This window comes from Hylobates moloch, unplaced genomic scaffold (genome assembly GCF_009828535.3).
Source record: "Hylobates moloch isolate HMO894 unplaced genomic scaffold, HMol_V3 SCAFFOLD_13, whole genome shotgun sequence".
Lineage (NCBI taxonomy): Eukaryota > Metazoa > Chordata > Mammalia > Primates > Hylobatidae > Hylobates > Hylobates moloch.
Genome location: NW_026652288.1, coordinates 89,492,488 through 89,514,522, shown reverse-complemented (window position 1 = coordinate 89,514,522; position 22,035 = coordinate 89,492,488). Strand labels below are relative to the sequence as shown.

The 22,035-nt window shown below is 37.6% G+C and overlaps 1 protein-coding gene across 15 annotated transcripts in view; it reads left to right on the top strand.

Annotated features, from left to right (window-relative positions):
- Positions 1-22,035, top strand: part of PEX5L (peroxisomal biogenesis factor 5 like) — a 789,103-nt gene that overhangs the window by 590,949 nt on the left and 176,119 nt on the right. For 3 of the 15 annotated variants that reach the window (XM_032174051.2, XM_032174044.2, XM_032174043.2), the window contains exon 1: positions 20,483-21,326. The exons of 11 other annotated variants lie outside the window; for them this stretch is intronic. In XM_032174051.2, coding sequence (XP_032029942.1) covers positions 21,234-21,326 — 93 coding nt within the window. In that variant the 5' untranslated portion in view covers positions 20,483-21,233. One more of the 15 variants, XM_058427080.1, reaches the window with a different exon arrangement.

The following is a 22,035-nucleotide window of genomic DNA, read 5'->3' as shown; positions in this document are numbered from 1 at the left end:
TACTATATATATAGCTATATATATAGATAGATGGGAGTTTATTAAGTATTAACTCACACTAACTACATATATATAGATGGGAGTTTACTAAGTATTAACTCACACAATCAAAAGGTTTCACAATAGGCCATCTGGAAGCTGAGGAGCAAGGAGAGCCAGTCCGAGTCCCAAAGCAAAAGAACTTGGAGTCCGATGTTCAAGGACAGGAAGCATCCAGCACGGGAGAAAGATGTAGGCTAGGGGCTAAGCCAGTATAGTCTTTTCACATTTTTCTGCCTGCTTATATTCTAGCCACGCTGGCAGCTGATTAGATGATGCCCACCCAGATAAAGAGTGGATCTGCCTTTCCCAGCCCACTGACTCACATGTTAATCTCCTTTGGCAACACCTTCACAGACACACCCAGGATCAATACTTTGCATCCTTCAATCAAATCAAGTTGACACTCAGTATTAACCATCACATTTATGTACATGGTTTTTCCAGCCAGTGGATGATGACCCCCTTCACTTGCCCAGCCCCTCTGGCCCTATTCAGGGGTGTCAAGTGTGCCCTAAATACTTTACTCTGGGATAAGGGGTGTCTGAGGGGTTGAGGGACAAAAGATAGCCCAGGAGGAGGAGCTGGATAAAAATGGAGGGGTAACAAAGAGGCCATGGAAAAATAATTTGGAGCACTTCACTAGAAGATATGAGTGAGTGGATTCCCACAACCAGAAGACATCACACACTCGAAGCTGGCAAAGGTTAATCTGAAGGTCAGAATTCACATTCATTAACTTTTAATGTGTAACAATCTTCCAAAATCGTAGCAGCTTAAACCTCAAACATTTGTTATTTCCCATTTATCTTTGGGATGGCTGGGTGATTCTTCTGGTCTGGAATGGCTCGGCTTGTGATAGCTTTCCTTGCGTGGCAGTTGGCAAGCTGGACAACAGCAAACTGATCTAAAAACCTGAATGTCCACCATTAGAGATAAACTATGTAACACTACACAGACATTGAAAGTGACATTGTGGAACTACACATATTTACAGGAAGAAGGCTCATAATATATTAAATTTTAAAAACAATTATAAAATTATATATAGTCAGCCCTTGGTATCCATAGGTTCTGCATCTGTAGACTTAAGCAACTGCAGGTTGACAATATTTGAAAAAAACAAGTGTGTGCATTGAACATGTACAGACTTATTTTCCTGTGTTTCTGTATTATTTACGGAATAATGACTATTATTAGATATAAGTAATCTAGAGATGATTTAAAGTATATGGGAGAGCCGGGTGTGGTGGCTCATGCCTGTAATCTCAGCACTTTGGGAGGTCGAGGTGGGCAGATCACTTGAGCTCAGGAGTTAGAGACTAGCCTAGTGAACATGGTGAAACACCATCTCTACTGAAAATACAAAAAAAATTAGCTGGATGTGGTGGTGTGTGCCTGTAATCCCAGCTACTCAGGAGGCTGAGGCAGGAGAATCACTTGAACATGGGAGGTGGAGGCTGCAGTGAGCTGAGATCGTGCCACTGCCCTCCAACCTGGGTGACAGAGTGAGACCCCATCTCAAAAAATAAAAATAAAATAAAATAAATAAAGTATAGAGGAGGTTGTGCATAGGTTATATGCAAATACTACAGCATTTTGTATAAAGTACTTGGGCATCCTCAGATTTTGGTATCTATGAGGAGTCCTGGAACCAATTTTCCGTGGATACCAAGGGACAATTGTACACACTATGATCCCTTTTTAAGAAAATCACTTCTGTATCTATCAAAAACTCAATAAAAAAATGGGCAAAGGATATGAGTAGGCATTATGTCAAAGAACTTGTGCAAATTGGTGAAAAACTTATGAATTACATCCTCAAATTGCCTAGTAATCAGAGAAATGGAAATTAAAGAAACAAATAATTATATAAACTCTGGAAGAGCATACAGCAAAATGTGAACAGTGAGCTCTTGCTGGTGGTTATATTAATTTTTCTTTCTTTTTCTTATCTATATTTTCTATAGTGAACATGTTACTCTTGTAATAACAGGGGAGAAGTTGTTTTTTTAAGTGTTATCCACACCCAGTAAATATGATTATACAATCTTTTAACTAAATCTTATTTTCATCACCTAAAAACTAGGTTATAGACTGTGCTTTCTGCAAGGAAAAATACATACATACATACTTATATACATACATACATACATGCAAAGAACCAGGTCAAAAATCAAATACTTTATGAAGTCTTCTTCATAAGCTTCATAAGAAGCTTCTATGAGGCTGAGAAGAATATATTGCATATACTGTTACATCAGGGTATATCTGCTTTCTATGTCTCTACTCTGCATTGAGATGATTAGACTATTTGTTCTCTGCGGTCTGATTCATGCCTATGACTCACAGACCCTCACACATAAGTAGGGCTCAGGAGATAACATCAGTATTATCTCCTTCTATGTTTTAAGAACAAAAACAAATGTTTAATATGCTACTTTTATAAATAAGTGCCATGGGAATTAAATATCTAGGAACTAGGAATGAGCCTAGATTTGATTTTTTGTATCAAATAAATAAAGCTAAGAAAATTACTTTGTTATGTCCACCTATGATTTATCTTCTTGAAAAGTTAACAGAAAAGGAACATCAAGTCTTCTAAAGAGAAAAGAGAGTCAGGGAGAAAATGAATGGATGGTATAGTCTTAGAAATTCTTTAGACAGAAGAAGAGCTATGCCTGTTTATACACAGAGGGAAAGAACTGAGGGAGAGTCAGAGATGGAAAACGCAGGTGAATGAATAGCTGGTGAAGCAAAGTGGCAAAATGCATGTGAGGGCAATGAGATCTGGATCACAGGTAAAGAGCTTCATCCTGCCAGACAATGCTTTCTCCTAACAAATAGACAAAAAGAAAGAACGAGAGGGTAAAGACCCAGAGATGAGTAGAGGGGGAAAAAAGGATGCTGAGACCTTGGGCAGCTCAGGAAAGCAGCCAGGTCATCCTGAAGAAGAAAGAGCTCTGGTTGGCAAAAGGGGTCAGTCTTTGTAGCAGTGATGGTAAGAAATTGCCAGCAGCTGTGAGGATCCAGCTATTATAAAAAAGCATGAGTCTGCAGTGGATATAGTCACCTTGGCCTTGCAACCTTGCTTGTAAAACCTGATGAGGTGGAGTGACAGTGCATCCAGGATGCAATAAGCACATAGTTGAAATGATCTGTGGCCTGCCCCAGTGCTATACAATCAACAGATACCAGAGGTCAAATGGGGAAGCATCCGGGAGCTCCAAGTCAGGTTAAAGACAATAAGTCGGTTTGGTGCTATCTCAGTGGAGGTGAGGAAGCAGGCTGCCAGGAGTCTCCAGAGTTTTCAGCTACACTCAAGAATACATGTTGAATGCAAGGAGTGTGGTGGTTCCTAAGTGTTAGGCATGTCCCCAGATTTTTCAGGGATCATGAGCTGCACATCCTGTGTCCATTGGGAGTATTATAGAGTTGTTTATACATGGGGATAGGAATTATATAAACAGGTTTTAATTATAGCTTCAAAGCAGACTAGCCAAGTGCGCTAATGGAAATATACCCAGCACATTTACATTTCAGTTGCCTCATCAATAAAATAAGAATAATAAGAGTACTTACCGCAGGAGTCTGTGAAAATTAAACAAAATAATGTAAGTAAAATGCTAAGCAATGTTCCTGGGACAAGGTACGCACTCAAGGAATTAATGGTACTAGCAACCAACAGTAAAGATATCAGAATGGGCTGGGGGCAGTGGTTCATGTCTGCAGCTCCAGCACTTTGGGAGGCAGTGGTGGGAGGATCACCTGAGGCCAGGAGTTCAAGACGAGCCTGGGAAACATAGTGAGACCTTATCTCTACAAAATATTTTTTTAAAAAATAGCTTGGTATGGTGCTGTGCACTTGTAGTCTCAGCTAGTTGGGAGGCTGAGGCAGAAAGATCACGTGAACCTGGGAGGTTGAGGCTACAGTGAATCTTGATCATGTCACTGCACTCTAGCCTGGGCAACAGAGCAAGACTCTATCACTGAAAGAAAAAAAAAGATATCAGAATGACATACCATGAGGAGAAATAGAAACTAATGAAAGGAATTTCGTGTTACTTTAAAATATGGGGGAAATATGTAAGAAAGACATGGGCCAAGATCTTTTCTCTAGTGCAAATGATTAAAGTACCTATGTGAAATTTCTAAATATGACCAAAGAAATATGCTTTTATAAGCATAGATGCATAGAATAGTGGGACTGGAAGACACTAGAAATAATCTCATCTGATCCATTCATCTTACACATGAGGAAATGAAGGTTTAAATGTATTAAGTAACTGGCACAAGATCCAATGGTACTGACTGGCCATGGCAGCACTGAAATAAAGATGTACTGACTTTTATCAACTAAGCACTATCATCTGTACCTATATGTAATTTTCAGCTCAACTATGTAATATTTAATGCTATAATTTAATAAGTGCCTTCCATGTGAATGTTGAGAAATATGTGGTAAGGAGTTTATCAGAAACTGGCAAAACCTAAATGTGATTTTATGCTATAAAATAACATATTCTTAACTTCAGGGCACCTCTATATTGATACACAAATCACACTTTTATCATTTGAATTGATATATGCTGTGGAAACAGCCAAACTTGATTTTTTATGTAATTCTTTTAGGTGACTACTCTTTTGATAAACAATATTCATGGAATAATTGTGTCAAAGTTGATTGAATAAGCCACTAGTCTCTATCAATCATTTTCATAATCTAAGTGCATAAGGCCAAGTTTATGGGAAATAAAAATTGCTTTATATCATTACAAATACTAGATATAAATATGTCAATTATGTCATTAAGGAAAATAATACTTTTAGGCATCTCACAGCTAGTAGGGTAGGAATATAATGTATAAATGGATAAATTTCATATACTAGTTATCTGACGTTTCTGTTTTTATTTTTCTACTAAAAATAAAAGAGGAAATCCCATATCTATTAAATATGTCATGAGAGGTTTTTAAGTAGAAGGTTGAATATATAAACTAAGCATGGTGAACATTTCTGAAAAAGTTATACCTAAATATAGGAATCTGTTCAGAACAGTCAATGATTAGTAGAGATAGTCTCATTTTAAAGTATTATCATGCTCTCCTAGATCGTGGTGATACTTCTTAATTCTATGAAGCATCTAAACTTTCCTAGATATGCTGAAGAATACATATAAGATGCCAGATGATGGTCCCTGTCTGCCTATAGTGGTAGAACCAGACAACTTAGCTCTTCCATGGTCTCAGAATTATCCCTACCACTGATTTCTGTTTCCTTGAAGGCCTATGCAAGATATTGGTAATGAAGTCAGTCAATTCCAAGACCAATGCTAGAATCAGCATTCCAAGTCCATCCCCCATTCTTTGTGAGACAATATGTATACTTGCATTTTGAAGTTTTATCTTAATAATGGCATTTTACTGATTTTTCAGAAACTAATCTCCAAAAATAGCACTTGAATATATATCCAAGTTTATTTCTTTACAATCCCCAACTTGCCAAAACCTGGCAATTCCATTCTTTGTGCCGCTACCTTCTTTCAGGGTTGTTATCTATAATTTACCTCCTAACTACATTTGTGTCTCCATAAATGTATCTTCAGTGAATTCTACATCTTGTTGTCTGCTTAGTTTTTCTAAAGCAGGTGTTTACATACACACTTATAGACAACTGAGCACCAGCAAGTTCCTTCTTGAGAAACATATTTACACATCCAATTTCAACTACTTTTATTTGTTGCATTAGAATGGAGACTTGGGTTTGTTGCCACCATTTCAGTTGGTTATTATGAAATATTAAGTTTAACAGATGTGGGGGAAGTGTACGTAACAGCTGGTAGAAGACACTAAACCCTCCTGAGCATTTGGGTTAATGGTATATTTTTTATCAGGGTTAGCTTCTTGCTTTAATTAACAATGGACCTCTTCTTTATTTTTTATTTTATTTATTTATTTATTTATTTATTTTTTGAGGCAGAGTTTCACTCTGTCACCCAGGCTGGAGTGCAGTGGCATGATCTCAGTTAACCGCAACCTCTGCCTCCTCGGTTCAAGCGATTCTCCTGCCTCAGCCTCCTGAGTAGCTGGGATTACAGGCGCCTATGACCACACCCGGTTAATTTTTTTGTATTTTTAGTAGAGATGGGGTTTTATCATGTTGGCCAGGCTGGTCACAAACTCCTGACCTCAGATGATCCACCCACCTTGTCCTCCTAAAGTGCTGGGATTACAGGCGTGAGCCGCCATGCCCAGCCCTCCTTCTTAATCACTACAAAATTACTAATGAACTGACTTCCCAATAGCTAAAAAATGAAATCATAGGATTAACAATGTGAAAGATCGTCTGGTCTTCAGGTACCTCAAAGGTACAAGCCTTTGAATATGGGAAAAACTGAGCTCAAAAGAGTTGAAATGGCAAGCCCTATAAGAAAAAAGTGATCAAAACAAGGCTAGAACCCAGATTTGACACAGACCAAAGTTCTTCTCTACCCACTTTCCAAATCCACCATCTGCAGTCATTCTTTTTCTGTATCCTTAATATTTTGCATCATCCCTGAAATACACTATAAAAAATCCAGTCTGTGTTAAAAGAAGATTTAGCAAAGAGGTGGATTTCAAAAGGGTTGGCAGTGAAGGTTCACTGCTGGGGTTCTGCTCCAGTTACTTAGCAGCACCTGAGTTTGGTTCAGTTGGCTTTTTGTAAGGTTGGGGGTAGGAGGATTGGTCCGGCCAGAACTAGAACTCTTCATGTTGCTTGATTTTAAGTTCACAAGAAAGTGAACCATCAAGGGAATGTTCTGATGTATCCATGAACTGCAGCTAAGCCATTCAGTGTCTGCTTAAAATAAAGCTCTTCTGGGTTTTCTTAATACAGAATTCTAAGAGTTGACACAGCAAGATTGCTTCTCACCAGGTTCTATTTTTAAATCCCAGAACCCCCAAAACTTCAATATTGAGTTTCTGAGCCATCTTTGGTGTGTTTTTCTAACTTGCTAGAAAGATTGTTTAGTGTTTACACATTATTAATTCAACCTGTTAAATGGGGAGAGGGAGAGAGGGAGGGAGGAAGGAAGGAAGGAAAGGAAGGAAGGGAGGAAGGAAGGAAGGAAGGAAAGGAAGGAAGGAAGGAAGGGAGGGAGGGAGGGAGGGAGGGAAGCAGGGAAATGAAGGGAGGGAGGGAGGAAAAGATACCAGCTAGTAATATTTAATGAGTGCTATTAAATATGTCAAGCAGTGTTCTAAGCAGTTTACATGTATTAATTATTATTTTTTCCTTAACAACTCAAGGAGCTGGGTTTTGTTATTATTTCCAAATGAGAAAACTTAGGCACAGAAAGGTAAACAATTTGCTCAAAGCCATACAACTGGTACATAGGAGAGCTGGCTTTGAACCAAGCAACATGAACTCAGAGACTGAGCTCTTACTTATTCCATTATATGTCTCGAGTTCTTGAGTTGAAAGTTTGTCTAAAAAAGTAATAAAGAGCTGTTGACCTTCTGTTTTTTTTATTTAATGAAATGTGTATTTTTGCATTATGTTGTTCGAACTTTCAATGAAATGGAAATACGCTGGGAGCAGGGGGCTGAGCTGAAAAGAATCTAACCTTTAGTGTCAGAAAATCTTAAGTTCCAATTTTGCTTTGCCATTTATAGGTTGTGTGACCTTTCAAATGATCCTGAAAAAAAATTACTAAATGTTGGCTGGGCGCGGTGGCTCACGCCTGTAATCCCAGCACTTTGGGAGGCCGAGACGGGCAGATCACGAGGTCAGGAGATGGAGACCATCCTGGCTAACACGGTGAAACCCCATCTCTACTAAAAATACAAAAAATTAGCTGGGCGTGGGGGCGGGCACCTGTAGTCCCAGCTACTGGGGAGGCTGAGGCAGGAGAATGGCATGAACCCGGGAGGCAGAGCTTGCAGTGAGCTGAGATTCCACCACTGCACTCCAGCCTGGGTGACAGAGCAAGACTCTGTCTCAAAAAAAAAAAAAAAAAAAAAAAAATTACTAAATGTTTAGGACTTTCCATTTCCTCATTTGGAAACCAAGGGAAATACAAACAAACTCAAGGAATTATTCTAAGAATTAAATGTGATAAAATATGCAAATTTTTCATCCTAGCACATAGCAAAACATCCTCACCAAGGTGAATTTACTATAACAAACCACAATGTTTAGTGGATCATTCTCATTTTATTATTATTGCATAAACATAAAGTTATATACATATATATTTTTTAAATCACATGAGATTGTTCCTATCAATGTTAGTTATTATTATCATTATTATCTTATTAGGTATCAATATGTACATATACTATGTTGGGATCAGTGTGCAAAGAGAGCCAGATCAATACCGTTAATATTCCTCCGCTAACCAACTACTTCCTGCAGAAACATCCACATCCAACCACGTCTTACCAGTATAGCCCCTGAATGCCAAGCAGTTGAAGGGCTCTGCACGGGCCACCAGGAAGCCTCACTCACTGCTTTCACACTGTGAACCCCTTTAGCCCTGGTGCGGCCTCCACAAGAGTGGACTGGAAGCCTGGGTCAGAAGCAGTTTCCTCGTGTGCAACCAAAATAGGACTGAGGGGAGGCAGAAAGGCCCCCAGAGAGGTATTAATCAAGATCCATCTGGACCATTCAAATGGCACATTATTCTGAAGGTACTGGGCAGAGAGAGGCTTCAGGTGTGAAGCCAACAGGACCCAAACTAGGAAAATAAGGGGAAAAGGGGGTTTTAAGCTAAGGTGGGCTGGCTTTGCCTGGATTCTCAGGGGTTTTTATATGGCTCCAGCAACCTCAGATCAGGACAAGGAAGAAGTGATTAAAGGTGGTGATATCCAGCAGCTACTCAAAGCTGGTTTGAACCAGTCCTGGCAAGCAGAAGAGTGACCTTTTGACCTATCTGGTCACCCCTAAATTTGAACACAGAGCTGAGGTGTAGATCAACAGCATATATAGAATGAGCTTTGGCTTCCAGCCTGGAAAAGGCTGCATTTTGGTTATTGTTCAGACCTGGAATTGTTCTGAAGCTTTTGCATATGCCATTCTTCTATTTCTGTCTTAGTGACTGAGATGACCTTTCATGCTTGAATTGGATGAATCCAAAGCTACCCTGGCCATGTACAGAGTTATGTTGTTATGCTAATCATGAAAAACAATAATAACAGAGACTATTATGTATTAGGCACTATTCTAGAGGCCTTGGAGTATATTATTTCCTGTAATTCTTGTAAGAGGAAATGGCCAAGGAGAAAAGAAGTCAGGAGCTGTGCCGAAATCCAAAAGGTGTCTCAATACTCAGCCCTTGCTTTGATTGTACAAGAGCAGAAGTGCATAGTCTACATTGATAATAACCAAAAAGCTATTTTTTTCCATCCAAAGGTAAAAAAAGAGCACAGGAACACAAGGTTAGCAGACCTGCATTTGATTTTGTGTTCAAGCACTTTCTAGATAGACAAAGCACTTTTCTTCTCTTAAAATTCATTTCCTCAGTATAAATGGGGAGAAAAATACCTACCTTCCTGGAATCGCCTATGAAAACTAAAGGATATAACTCAAATATAAGTATTTGTAAGCACTAAAGCTAGTATCATTAAATACAATTCAGATATATACAGATATATACAGATATTCAGATATATACAGAGAGCTATTTATCATAAGGCTAATGAGATAATTTTTGACATAGTCTATTAGGGAATTTTCCATGAAAATCTAAAAAAGACAAATTGACTTTATAATTATTAGAGAAAGGAAAAAGAAAAATTAATTTTCCAAAGGCAAATTGTTCTACCAACTCAGAAAAAATTTACATTATTTCTAGAATAGCAGTGGCTCAAACATTTGTCTCCGTGCCTCTATATCCTTCTGAAAATTATTGAATACCCCAAAGATCTTTTGTTTATATGGATTATATCTGTTCATGCTTACTGGATTAGAAAATAATTAAGAAAAGTTTTAACTATTTATTTATACAATCATTGAAAAATAGCAGTAACCAACTCATTACATGTATACACACATACACAATTTTTTTAAAAAGTTCATTTCCAAAAAAAAAATTTTCAGTGAGATCTATGACATTGTTTTATATTTTTGCAAATCTCTTTAATAAAAGAGCTTAATAGAAGAAAATTAGACTCTCATATCTGCTTCTGCATTTAATCTTTTGCAGTAGATTTTTCCATTGAAATATAGGTATAAAAAAATCTTTACACAAATATACAGTTGACAAAGGAAATCGTATTTTAAAAGCCTTTTTAAATAACTGTGGATATTCTTTCATACTACACCAAAACTTGAGAAGTGTAATTTCTTGAGGTTTAGTAGCACTGTGAAATCTGAAGCCATATTAATAAATTTTTTGGTACACTTTTTATGTTAACATCCACTGGTCTCCCTTACACTTTGAATGGATCTTTAACTCATGTATGATTTTGGTAACATTCTAGTGTTGGTCATTTGAAAAATATTGGTTCACGGAGATTGGTTCATTGGTTCATATCTTCCAATGTTGCCATACTTCATTATATGATATCAAAAAACACTTCATTCATGTCACTACTGACCTCATCAGAAACGTCTTTAACTATTGAGAAGCTATTGAGCTCACAGTGGCTGATTCAAGTTTCTATATCTCTAATTTTCATTCATCTATTTAATTTTGGCAACAAACATTATTGGTTGTTTTCTTTGAAATTAATGACTGTTTTCATTAATTTTCAGGAAAAAAGAAAAAAAGCCAGGGTCCCAAGTTTGAGTAGTCATAACTTGTCATACTTTTAAGTAAAAATGGTGGGTTTTTTTTTAAGTGGCTACTTTATTTCCCAACTAGTATTGTTTGGTGCCACTATCTTGATTCATGCCAAGGTGCTAACAAGATTGCTTTTATACCACCAATGCAAATTTCAACACAATGAAAATGACAAATAATTTCTTAGTACTATTAAGAAAATAGTTTTCACTTAACAGTTCCCTTCAAAGTTTCTGAAGAACCATCAAGGTTCTGCAGACAATACTTACGTGCTATTGTCTCTTAAGTGTTAAGTAGATTCTTTATTCTGATGGTTTCTAGGATTTATTGAATTTTCTTAATAAAAATTATTAATTTAAGGTAGATTTGGATGTGTAAGGTGGATATGAATATGTGTATTAATGTGAAAAGGTAGTCACAATATATTTTTTATTAAAAAGCATTTATACTATAGTCATGTTCATGTCACTAAATACATATGTATATATTATTATACTTACAAATAAATATGTATATTTCTGCATGCATACATGTATCTATGTATAAAAATAGATTAAAAGTAGTTATACAACTTTTTTATAATAGCATCAGCAAGAAACAGTAAGGGAGATTAAGAGTAGTGAAAATAATATTTTCCTTTTAGTTATAAAGCGAATGCTTTTATTCAAAAAAACTTACTAAATACCTACAATGTAATAGGTACACTTGTATACATGATTAAGATTTTTAGTGTTTTTTTAAAAAGAAAAATGATACTTTGATCATTTAAAAAGGCTTTTCTCTATTTAGGACATGGTAACATCCATGGCATTTTCGCTGTTCCTTACTAAAGCCTTGCTTCATCTCTCCTTAAAATCCCCACACTCACCTACCCAGGACAATTTTATAAGAATGCAGTTTGTAAAAGACTTTTCGTTAAACCCTGTGTCTACTTCTAAAGATGCACTTACAGTCCTTAAGTATCAGTCATTCTTCTGTCTCAGTATATTACCAATACATTTTTCACTGTGGGATATTAATCAGAGATTGCAAGAAGAGTCATCAAAGGAACCCTTACAGTGCTCTCAAGTTAATACTAGCTTCATGCTCCTCATCACTGAAATTTTTCTGGTCTGCATTGTTCAAGAAATCTTTCCCATTGTCTCTGTAAAATTTTGTGGCAACTTCCCTAAGATTTGGGATTTGATTTCTAAAGAAGAAAGATAGGAAAGATGCAAAGATTAAAAAAGTGCAGATGGAAGAAGATGGTCAGCAGTCATCTATATTCACTGGGATACTGTGATCTTGTAGATATAAGTCCATTCTGTAACTCTGAGGTGTGCTTACATGTAATTGAACATACTTCAATATTTTGCATGTGGCACGTTTTTATTTTTAAACATTAAGAACAAAAGTGTCTCACTAAGAAGCAAGAATCAAACTTTGAGTAAGCGGATAACATTGAGTAAGAGGATTACAGACTTTGAGTAAGAGGATAAACATTATGATCAAGTGGGCCTTACTCTACCTTACCTTGCCAATCTTTCCCCATTATAAGGTTTTGTTTTCTGATACATTAAAAACAAGTGAAATGCAAGGGAATCAACTAGTTTTTTAAACACACTTTAAATATGCCATCTCAATTCTCTTAAAAACACATTAGGTTTGATGATATCCTCAAATACATTTAAGTAAATATATTTCTTTTCAACATTTTATACTCCCTGGGCAGTTAGTTCTTAGATTTGCATAAATAGTTCCTGTTGTTGCTGTCCAAAAAAACACAATAAATCCTGCTAGATGCTCTACAGCACTGAACAATTTCACATTGTATCTTTTTAAACAGACTCCCTTTGTTTTTTTTTTTTTTTTCAAATAGCATGAAACAACAAGAACAGTTTAGATACTGTTTACAGAATGGAAAAATATGTATCCTTCATTAAGCACAAACTTTTTTTCCTGTTAGCCAAAGTTTTTTTCTCTCTTTCTCTCATTATTTGTTTCATTGAATTTTTTCGAAAATAATTTTTCGTATTACTAAGTTGAGTGCCTAGGATGTATCTGTTGTAGGCCCATACTCTGCTAATTTTATTCTTGACTACAGAAAAATATAGATGCTTTTATCACCTAGAGAAGCTGGTGTTGAAAAAGTAATCTCATGATACACAAAGTGATGAATGAAGCATGTCATTATAAAATTGGTGTGGGGTCAGCTATCTCTGTCAACCAGCATCTAAACAGGCTCCAGGCTGTCATGCACTGACCACTTCAATGGCTCTGAACTTCTCTCTTTGACTCTAGCCTTCCTTCCTCCAATCTATTCCTCACCCTTTAGCCAGAGTGGGCTTCTTACGGCACATATCTGATAATGTCACTCTCTTGCTTAAAACCCCACAATGGCTCTACATTGCTCTTAACATAAAGAACAAACACCTTAATGTGATTTTCAAGGCTTGGCCTTCCTCTCCAGCCTCGTCTGGCATCAACCCCCACAACCCTGGGCAACTCAGTTCCAGCCACCCCGTCCTCCTCATTAGCAGTAATATTTTTTATATCAAGCAAGGCATTAGTTGGTGTTTGTGACAAAGTGGTGGATATGATTTGGATTTGGCTGTGCATCCTTGAGACTCTGCTGTTTTAATTTTTTTTTTTTTTTTGAGAAGGCGTCTCACTCTGTCACCCAGACTAGAGTACAGTGGTACGATCTTGGCTCACTGCAGCCTCCGCCTCCAGGTTTCAAGCAATTCTCCTGCTTCAGCCTCCTGAGTAGCTGGGATTACGGGTGCTCGCCACCACACCCGGCTAATTTTTGTATTTTTAGTAGAGACAGGGTTTCACCATGTTGGCCAGGCTGGTCTTGAACTCCTGACGTCAGGCAATCCACTCACCTTGGCCTCCCAAAGTGCTGGGATTACAGGTGTGAGCCACTGCTCCTGGCCAACTCTGCTGTTTTAATTTCTTAACTGATAGTCACATGTCCAGTGGATGAACCACCTGTCTGTGGCCCCAGATCTTTCTTCTTCCTACATATCTTGTAGCTTAGAAGAGTATAGAATTCTTTATTCATGAAGAATATTCTTGAAGAATATGGTAGGCATGCCTACCCTCTAGAAATTGTCACCTCTTATCTATAATGTTGTTATAGTGAATATATAAGCCATTGGAGAAAAAGGATGAGCAAAAGAAGCCATAAGGAGACTGATCAAGAAATGACAAGAATTGTGATGTTAACTTAGGATGCCTGCAGTTATCAAGGCCATGGAATCTAGGGGTGAGAGTAATGAGTTATACCTCCAGGAAGTGTTTTCACTCTCAGGGACAGGAATGATTTATTTTAAGATGTCATGACTGTGTGTAGATCCATATAAAATCTAAAAAATAATAATAACCCTCAAAAGTCATTTGAGCCATAATAGCAATGCTGATTATAAGCCATTCAGTCACATACAAGTAGCTTAAAAATAAATAACTTTCTGCATGAATTTTATGGCCAAAGCACAAACTTTGGGTTGATTCTTGTCAGAAACAAAATTTCATAGGCAAATTTTTCTCAAGCATGTGTCAGAGTGTCCAAAAAAATATGCTGGTCTAGAGAAGATATAAACATCGAGGGAAAACAAAGTTAGGATACAGAATGCCTATAGAAGCAGCTGGTTTTTTCTTTCTTCTTTATTAAAGAGATCGCGTTTTAGTTTGCAAGGTCATAAAATCATGATGTCCAGATCAGTTGTTTAAAGGAAGTCAGCGGCAGGTGCGGGATGCCAGGTGTGCTGGCTGCCAGTGAGAAGGAAGAGGAGTTGCTGGAAAAGCCAATGATAAGTACACCTGTGTTTGAGATTGCCATAACAAGGTTTCATCCCCATCTAATAGGGCCAACGCATACAAAAATAAAAAATAATGTCAACGGGGATCGGCAGCAGAACATCAAGCAGTAAATGTTCACTCAAAATAGAGTATTTGTTATTTTTCTCAGACGCAGAGATACAGAATACACAATTTACCCTTTTCCTGTTGGGGATGGGAGAGATTATTGTAGGATAGAAGTGTTCCCTTGCCACTGGGATCCAAGATAATACGTCAGTTCTCTTAGACTCTGTACCATCTTCCACCAACAACCATTCCAGTCCTGTTGTGTCGGGGGTAACAGGGTTAAAACCACCAAAAAGGAGTGCTTGCTGGTTTCATCTTGTTTTGGAAATAGCACCCAGACTGCATAAGACTGCCAAGAGATTATCAGATTAAAATATATAATTTTTCAATCATCATTATCTTCAGGCTACAGAAAATAATTTTTTACATATTAGTCACTGCATCCTATGATTACATTTATAACTTCCGGGAGACAAGTCTGTACGGAATGAGACAGGAACATGCCAGCTGAAAGAAAAACAGGACTCGATTTTCTGTTTAAAAGAACATTATCTTTGTTGTTTTTTTTAATTTGAATTTGGTTTTGAGCGTGAAGGAGGATTAAAATGAATTTACTTATTGTCCTCCAAGTAATGTGGAACATTGCTGAATCTGACATAATTGAAATTTCAAGTTGAATTTTTGTTTTCTGCCTACTTGATCTCAATATGCCAGCCAAGTACTGTCCCTTAAAGCAAATGTAACCCCTCTGAGAAGTCACTTGCCACTTTCGTTGCAGGTACCAGAGGTGGTTACGTACTATATAGCCCAGAGTATAGTGAGGTTGTTTGCTATTTTTCATAGGTGCAGGAAACATTGATGATCAAAGGACATAAACTTGAGGACGTGGTAATTAATATCATCTTGAACTGCCTATCATTCCATGGATTTATCCCAGAAAGCTGAGTTGCTTGCTCACTAGCTTTTGACTGAGAGCTATAAAAATCCTAACCCTTTGATCAGAAATCTTTCCTCCTGATCCTAGTGATAGGACCTATACAACACTTAATGGTGAGAATATAGTTCACTGATTTGCTTTCCAAATAAAAGCAAAGATTTTCAGTAAAACAACTCCTAAACTTTAGTGCTCTGATCTTGGAAGCTTTTTGAAACAATAGTCTTGCTTTTCTGAGTTTTTAAAAGTAAATTAGATAAAATAAAACTTGAAGGAAAGAATGTGTAGAAATGTGATAGTGTATATACTTTAAGAATATATCAAGTGGATGAAAAATTCGGGGAAAAAGCAAGTATAATAAAAGTCAGTAGAATCTAGGTAGTTGAGTACACAGGGTCTCTCTGTAAAAATTATTTTAACTTTGCAGTGTGTTTGAAACTTTCATGATAAAACACTAGAAAAGATATATTAAAAGGCACATACCTAAAGTTGAATTGTATATTTAAGAAAATGTCACTGGACAATGATGTAAGATTGTGTAATCTTAATGGATATTTATGTTGGAACATTCTTATTTTTTGAAATCTTGGAAATTAGAAAATATTTTCAAGATGCTTCATAAACTACTTCAGGCTATTAATGTACAGACCAAAAGCCACCCTAAAGGTAGAAAAACCAGCATTAAGGGGGAACTGCCAGGCTGTAGTATTGTGATTCCCTGCCATCTTATTGTCCAACTAGTTAGTAACTGGAATACCTATTTTCCAATTAGATTTAACCTTAAAATCCAAAAAATTACTAAATGTCTGGGCTTATAGATACGGCAAAGCAGTTTAAAATGCTGCAACATACTTGTTGTCCTTATATTTCTTTTCTCACCCAACAACATACATTCAGAACTGAGTCTGATTGCCATATGTTTTGTTTGCCCATGCTTGACTCAAAACTAAAAAAGTGTACTCTGTGGCCACTCTCTTTCACCGTAACATGATCGCAGTTAGGGAGGGGGGAAAAGCCCATGAGCGTCTTTTAAAAAGACAAGACAAAAATTGTTCTTTAAAAAATGCCAGACTTAACCAGCCCCTCTGTAAATGATTCTCTGTAAAAATAATAATTTCCCTTCAGAAAATTGATCTCCCCCATACCTAAGAAAAAATTAAAAATCTGAAAATTGCACTTTTAACTGGAAAGGCAATTACTCTCCATTCAAAAGGTCTATTCAAGCTTACGTCCTTGAAAGGTGAACACTCTCAAGCTGTACTTCCAGGCCTTTTGGGAAAAATGTATCCTTTTTCCTCACTTCCTGTTTTCTCTCTTCATTGCCTCTTTGGCTCCCACAGAAATGAGTCTGTGGCTGTGTTGACACTGGATATTTTTAAGAAGAAAGGACACGGAACCAAAATATTGTCAAAGAACTGAGAAGCTTTGTATTATAAGGGAGAGTCAAGAGGAAAGGGGCATATTAAATGCAATAAACAAAGCATTCAGTTCACCATTTACCAGGCTTACCGCAAGGGTCACAAGCAAAAACTGCAACATGTATCTCTACGTTTAAACACAAAACAAAAAGCCTTCATTCCCAGGAACATCATAAAGGAAGGGTAAAGTCCTGGCCCCATCTTTTTTACTGCAAAGAAGTCTTTAAATGAGTATTTTCTGTGGCAATGTTATGGATCTCTCAATAAATCACATTTTGTTTACTTTAATTATAAAAAAATTCATTATTATTTCAAAAAGCACTCCCAAGCATAAAGAGAAAAGCATAGATCATGCACAACCTCATCTCCAAGAGAAAAAGACTTTTAGTATTTGGTATATATCCTTCAAGATTTTTTTCTTACAAATATACAGCACAAAATTGTATTAATAAATTTTAAAAGAGAACCAGTTTCTCTCCAAAGGATCGTTGCTGTTACTTTCTTGCTTCATGAATTATCCCCACTCATTCTCTGGTATCTATATTTTCACTTTTTTTTTTCTAGTTCCTTCTTCGTGAATTATAAACATGATCAATATCTTTACACAAGGGAAGGAGGAAACAGTTATACGTTTCCCAGTATTCTTTCCCTATACTTTCTATCTTTTAGCTAGCATTCTTACTCCTGCTTTCCATTTCCATTCAAGATTTCCTGGCTGGGTGCAGTGGTTCACACCTGTAATCCCAGCACTTTAGGAGGCTGAGGTGAGTGGATCACCTGACGTCAGGAGTTTGAGACCATCCTGGCCAACATGGCAAAACCCCGTCTCTACTAAAAATACAAAAATTAACCAGGCGTGGTGGCACGTGCCTGTAGTCCCAGCTACTTGGGAGGCTGAGGCAGGAGAATCGCTTGAACCCAGGAGGCGGAAGTTGTAGTGAGCCGAGATCACATCACTGCACTCCAGCCTGGGCGACAGAGTGAGACTCCTTCCCCCGACACCCCCCCTCCAAAAAAAAGAAAAGAAAGATTTCCTAAGGGAAGACAAGTCTTTTCTCACTATCTTCCTACCCTCACCACCAGTGTATTCAATAATTTACTCTAACCTGGCTTCCATCTTCACCACTTCTATTCCTGAAGTCATTAATGACTTCCAAAATGCCAACTACATTGAAAGTTTGCAGTTCATATCCTTATTTAACCTCTCATCAGCATCTGACACTATCAGAACTCTGTTTCCTTTGATTGTATTCCACTAATTCGCCACCTGCACCGTGACCACTCCTCTTCCTCATCATTTACTGAGTTCTTTCCTTTTGCCCATTACTTAAATGCAACTGTTGTCTAGGACTCTGGCCGTAGTCCTCATCTCTTCCTTCTCTGTGTTTTCTTCTTCGGTGAGCTTATCCACTCCTGCAATTTCAATTATCTCTAGTGATCTATACACACTGCCCTATCTCTCTTCTTAGATACAGACACCTACATCCAAATGGGTGACTTGATCTTTCCACTGGGATGAACTTTCCAAAGACACCACAAACTCAGCAAGTATCTTTTCAGCACATTTTCTTCTTTTTCAACCCTTCTCCTTCTCATTGACACTCAAAAGAGAGATTAGATCAAAGTCTTCAAGGAAAAGCAGATATGAGGAAATCACCTTTTAGGACAGGGAAAATCTGAGCAATTTTGCAGCTGCGGGAAGGAAAGTGGTAGGGAAAAGGCTGAAGATAGGCAAAAAAAAGGACAGGAACTGAATCCTGACACCCATGAAGAAAACAGTAAGAAGGTCTTTTCTTCTTGTAGCTGTATTTTATACAGTGTGTGTGACATGTGCTTTAATAAATTCATGTCTACTATGTATCATTCATAGCAGCACTGATTTTTAAAAATTTGAATTATTTACATGCAAACCTTTATATTTATTTTGACATCTGTAATTAGGCAAAAATTGCAATTAGGGCTAATTTGTACAATTAGCTAAATCAAGTGTTCCTTTTCCCTTTCAAAATGTTCTTTATTCCATTCCTAATGAGTATGAAGAGTCCTTTTAATTCAGTTCATACACAACTAGTATTTTTCAATTAAAACCCTTACTTTTAAGAAATTCCTATCCTGCAATGAACAGGAGTTACTTCATTTTTCAAATCTCTAGCCCATCAGATTTCATTGTTGTGTTACTTACTTGCAAAATGTTCCTATATGATACATCCCATATCTGTGGCCATAATATTGTTTTTCTTTTTTTAATTTTTCTTTATTTTAGAGACAGGGTCTCACTCTGTCACCCAGGCTGGAGTGCAATAGTGCATTCATGGCTTACTGCAGCCTCAAACTCTTGCACTCAAGAGATTCTCCCACCTCAGCCTCCTGAGTAGCTAGGTCTACAGGCGCACGCCACTACGTCCAGCTAATTTTTTTATAGAGGCGAGGTTTTGCTATGTTGCCCAGGCTAGTCTTGGACTCCTGGCCTCAAGTGATCCTCCTGCCTCGGCCTCCCAAAGTGCTGGGATTACAGGCTTAAGCTACCACACCTGGCCTATATTTTTCTATAGATTTTCCAAATTTAATGCAAGTTTATTTAATTAAAGTAAACAAACTCACCTTTCTGTTTTACTTTTGTGGAGGAGAGGACAAAGGGGTAGGAAACAGGAGGCAGGGTTAAGGAGAGATGGTGGAAGTCTGATTCCACCATCAGACTGGTAATCAGAGGCAAGATTACCAGTTAGGCTCAATGTTCTTAAGAAAGTTACCCATCTAATGCAATAGTATCAAAAAAGTTATCAGCATTAACAAAGAACTAACAAAGATACGTCTTTTGCGGGTCAGAAAGGATTCAGAATGGTGTGGAAAGATGGGAGATACTGTGTTTGGGGTTTCAGAGATTGGACATGTTATCCGGAGCTGAAAGCTTCTTATGGGCGTGAAGCACTGTCAGCAAAGAAAGACTATGTCCTTACCCTCTTTCCTCCCCTTTCCTGCCTTAGGTCCTCACCATTTTAGCTCCACTGCACTAATGCTCCCTCCTCAGCTGCACCTAGGGGAATAGTGCACAAAGTCGTCCATAAATGGGCAGCATGCTAAGGCCAGGTGGACAGGGGCCTAGCCTTACTGCCTCAGTGGAAATCCTCAGCTCCAGTGTCTTGCCGTTGAAGGTGGGAGGAGCACAGGAAGTGATTGCCCTGTGACTTCTCCTCCCACAGAAGCCCTGCCCCCTCACACTTGGATGGTGGAGAGATTAGCTTTCTTTTTCTTTCTAGTTCAGTCCTTTGGCTACTGTGAAAGACCACGCAGAGGCTGTGGACTTGCTTTTTGTGCTTGACAAAAATGCATAGATAGAAGACAGGGATTCCCGGCTGGGAGGAGGGAGGAGAGCTGAAGATCCCTGCCTGGGCTGGCTGAGCTAAGCAGTCAAAGTGGGAAGCTGAGTGCTTGAAAGAGGATTATGCTCGCACTAGAAATAAGCAGTAAGTGAGTGAATACCATTATGGCTTAGAAAAGGATTAATCCCCCCGGGGTTATGGGGTGAACTAGAAAATATTGCTTAATTCTAGAGTAAAACTGTAAGGCTCCGGCTTTGTGTACTGTTGTGTGCTGTTTGGAGACTGGAGGTTTAAGTACAAAACCAGAGCTCTAAATGCCTCCTCCCACTCTTGGAAAATGCCAGCTTCTATTTAGATTGGTTGGGGGACATAATTTCCTTCCCTGAACTAGCCTCTTCCCAGGAAAATTTACTACTAAATTAGATAAGGAGTTGAGATTGGAGAGGCGGACTTTGGTATTTGTAGAAGTTGCAGTTTCAGATGATGTTCTGTGAGTGCTGACATTCTATCTGTTAGCAATGATTGTCAAGAAAGTGTAGAACAGGAGACTAAAAAGGGGAAACCAAGAGCTTTTATGATGAGGAGGCTGAAGAGTCCATATGCAGAGAAGTAAATACAAAAATTATATAATTTAAAATAAGTAGATTTTTTAAAACATTAAATGAGAACAACAGTCAAAGAGCATAGAAGTGCATGGATAAAAATTAGTTAGAAAAAGAAATTTTCATTTCAGTGAGTTTTTTGTGCTAGCCAAAAATTTCACAATGTTTACAAAGTCAAGACAATGATTCAGGAATACTTCAATTATTGTTGTACATTATTAATGCTGTTGCTGGGCAAGATCTGTGGTTCTCTGGTCAGCAAGTTCTGGCAAGGAAGCCACTGCCACTGGCACAAAGAATTCTGGGATGTCTGACAGTGAAATGGATGGAAGGACCCACATTCCATCTCTACTTAATGTCCTTTTGTCCAGAAACCGGGTCATGCAAATGAGCTACTTGGTACGTATACAGATCAATATTTGGAAAGGCATTTCTAAGTGTTTTGCATTAGAGACACTCTAGACAAAATCTTGTGGCAACCAGTGAACAAAAAGAATACAAAAGCAAAGTGATAGGAAGGAAGTCAGCTTGACTGAAACCAACCTTGTTCTTTTCGTTTTCCATCAATCTTGAAATGGAACCTCAAATGAGGACAAGAATAATAATAGGGAGAAATGCTGTGGCCGTCTGTTCTGTTCTGAGTGGCTAAGTTCGTTAATATATAAATGAGAATTTGGGTTTTATTTATGCATCCTAATACTTGGAAGATTCAGAAATCTCTTTATTACAGTAAAAAAAAAAAATCCCACAAAAATTGGAGATATGTTTTTGCAGAAAAAAATGTGTAAATCTGGTTTTTGAATGTAATGGGGAGAAAAATAAGAATTGTGCTCACAGTGTGAATATTTATATCGTGTTCACTGAAGGATATATCTCTTCCCCGAATGAGATGAGGACCCTAATATGACACAGTAGATGCAAACATAAGTATTTTTAATTCCCTTAATTCAAGTTGATGTAGTTAATAACTGAAGCGAAAATCTCTAAAATAAATAAATAACCTTGAACTACAGCTATTTAGTGGTTTTTATTTTTCATTTGTTACTGGTATGAAGACACAACATGACATTTCTAGTATTCTCATGAACCGTTGCGTTGGGAGAAAAAA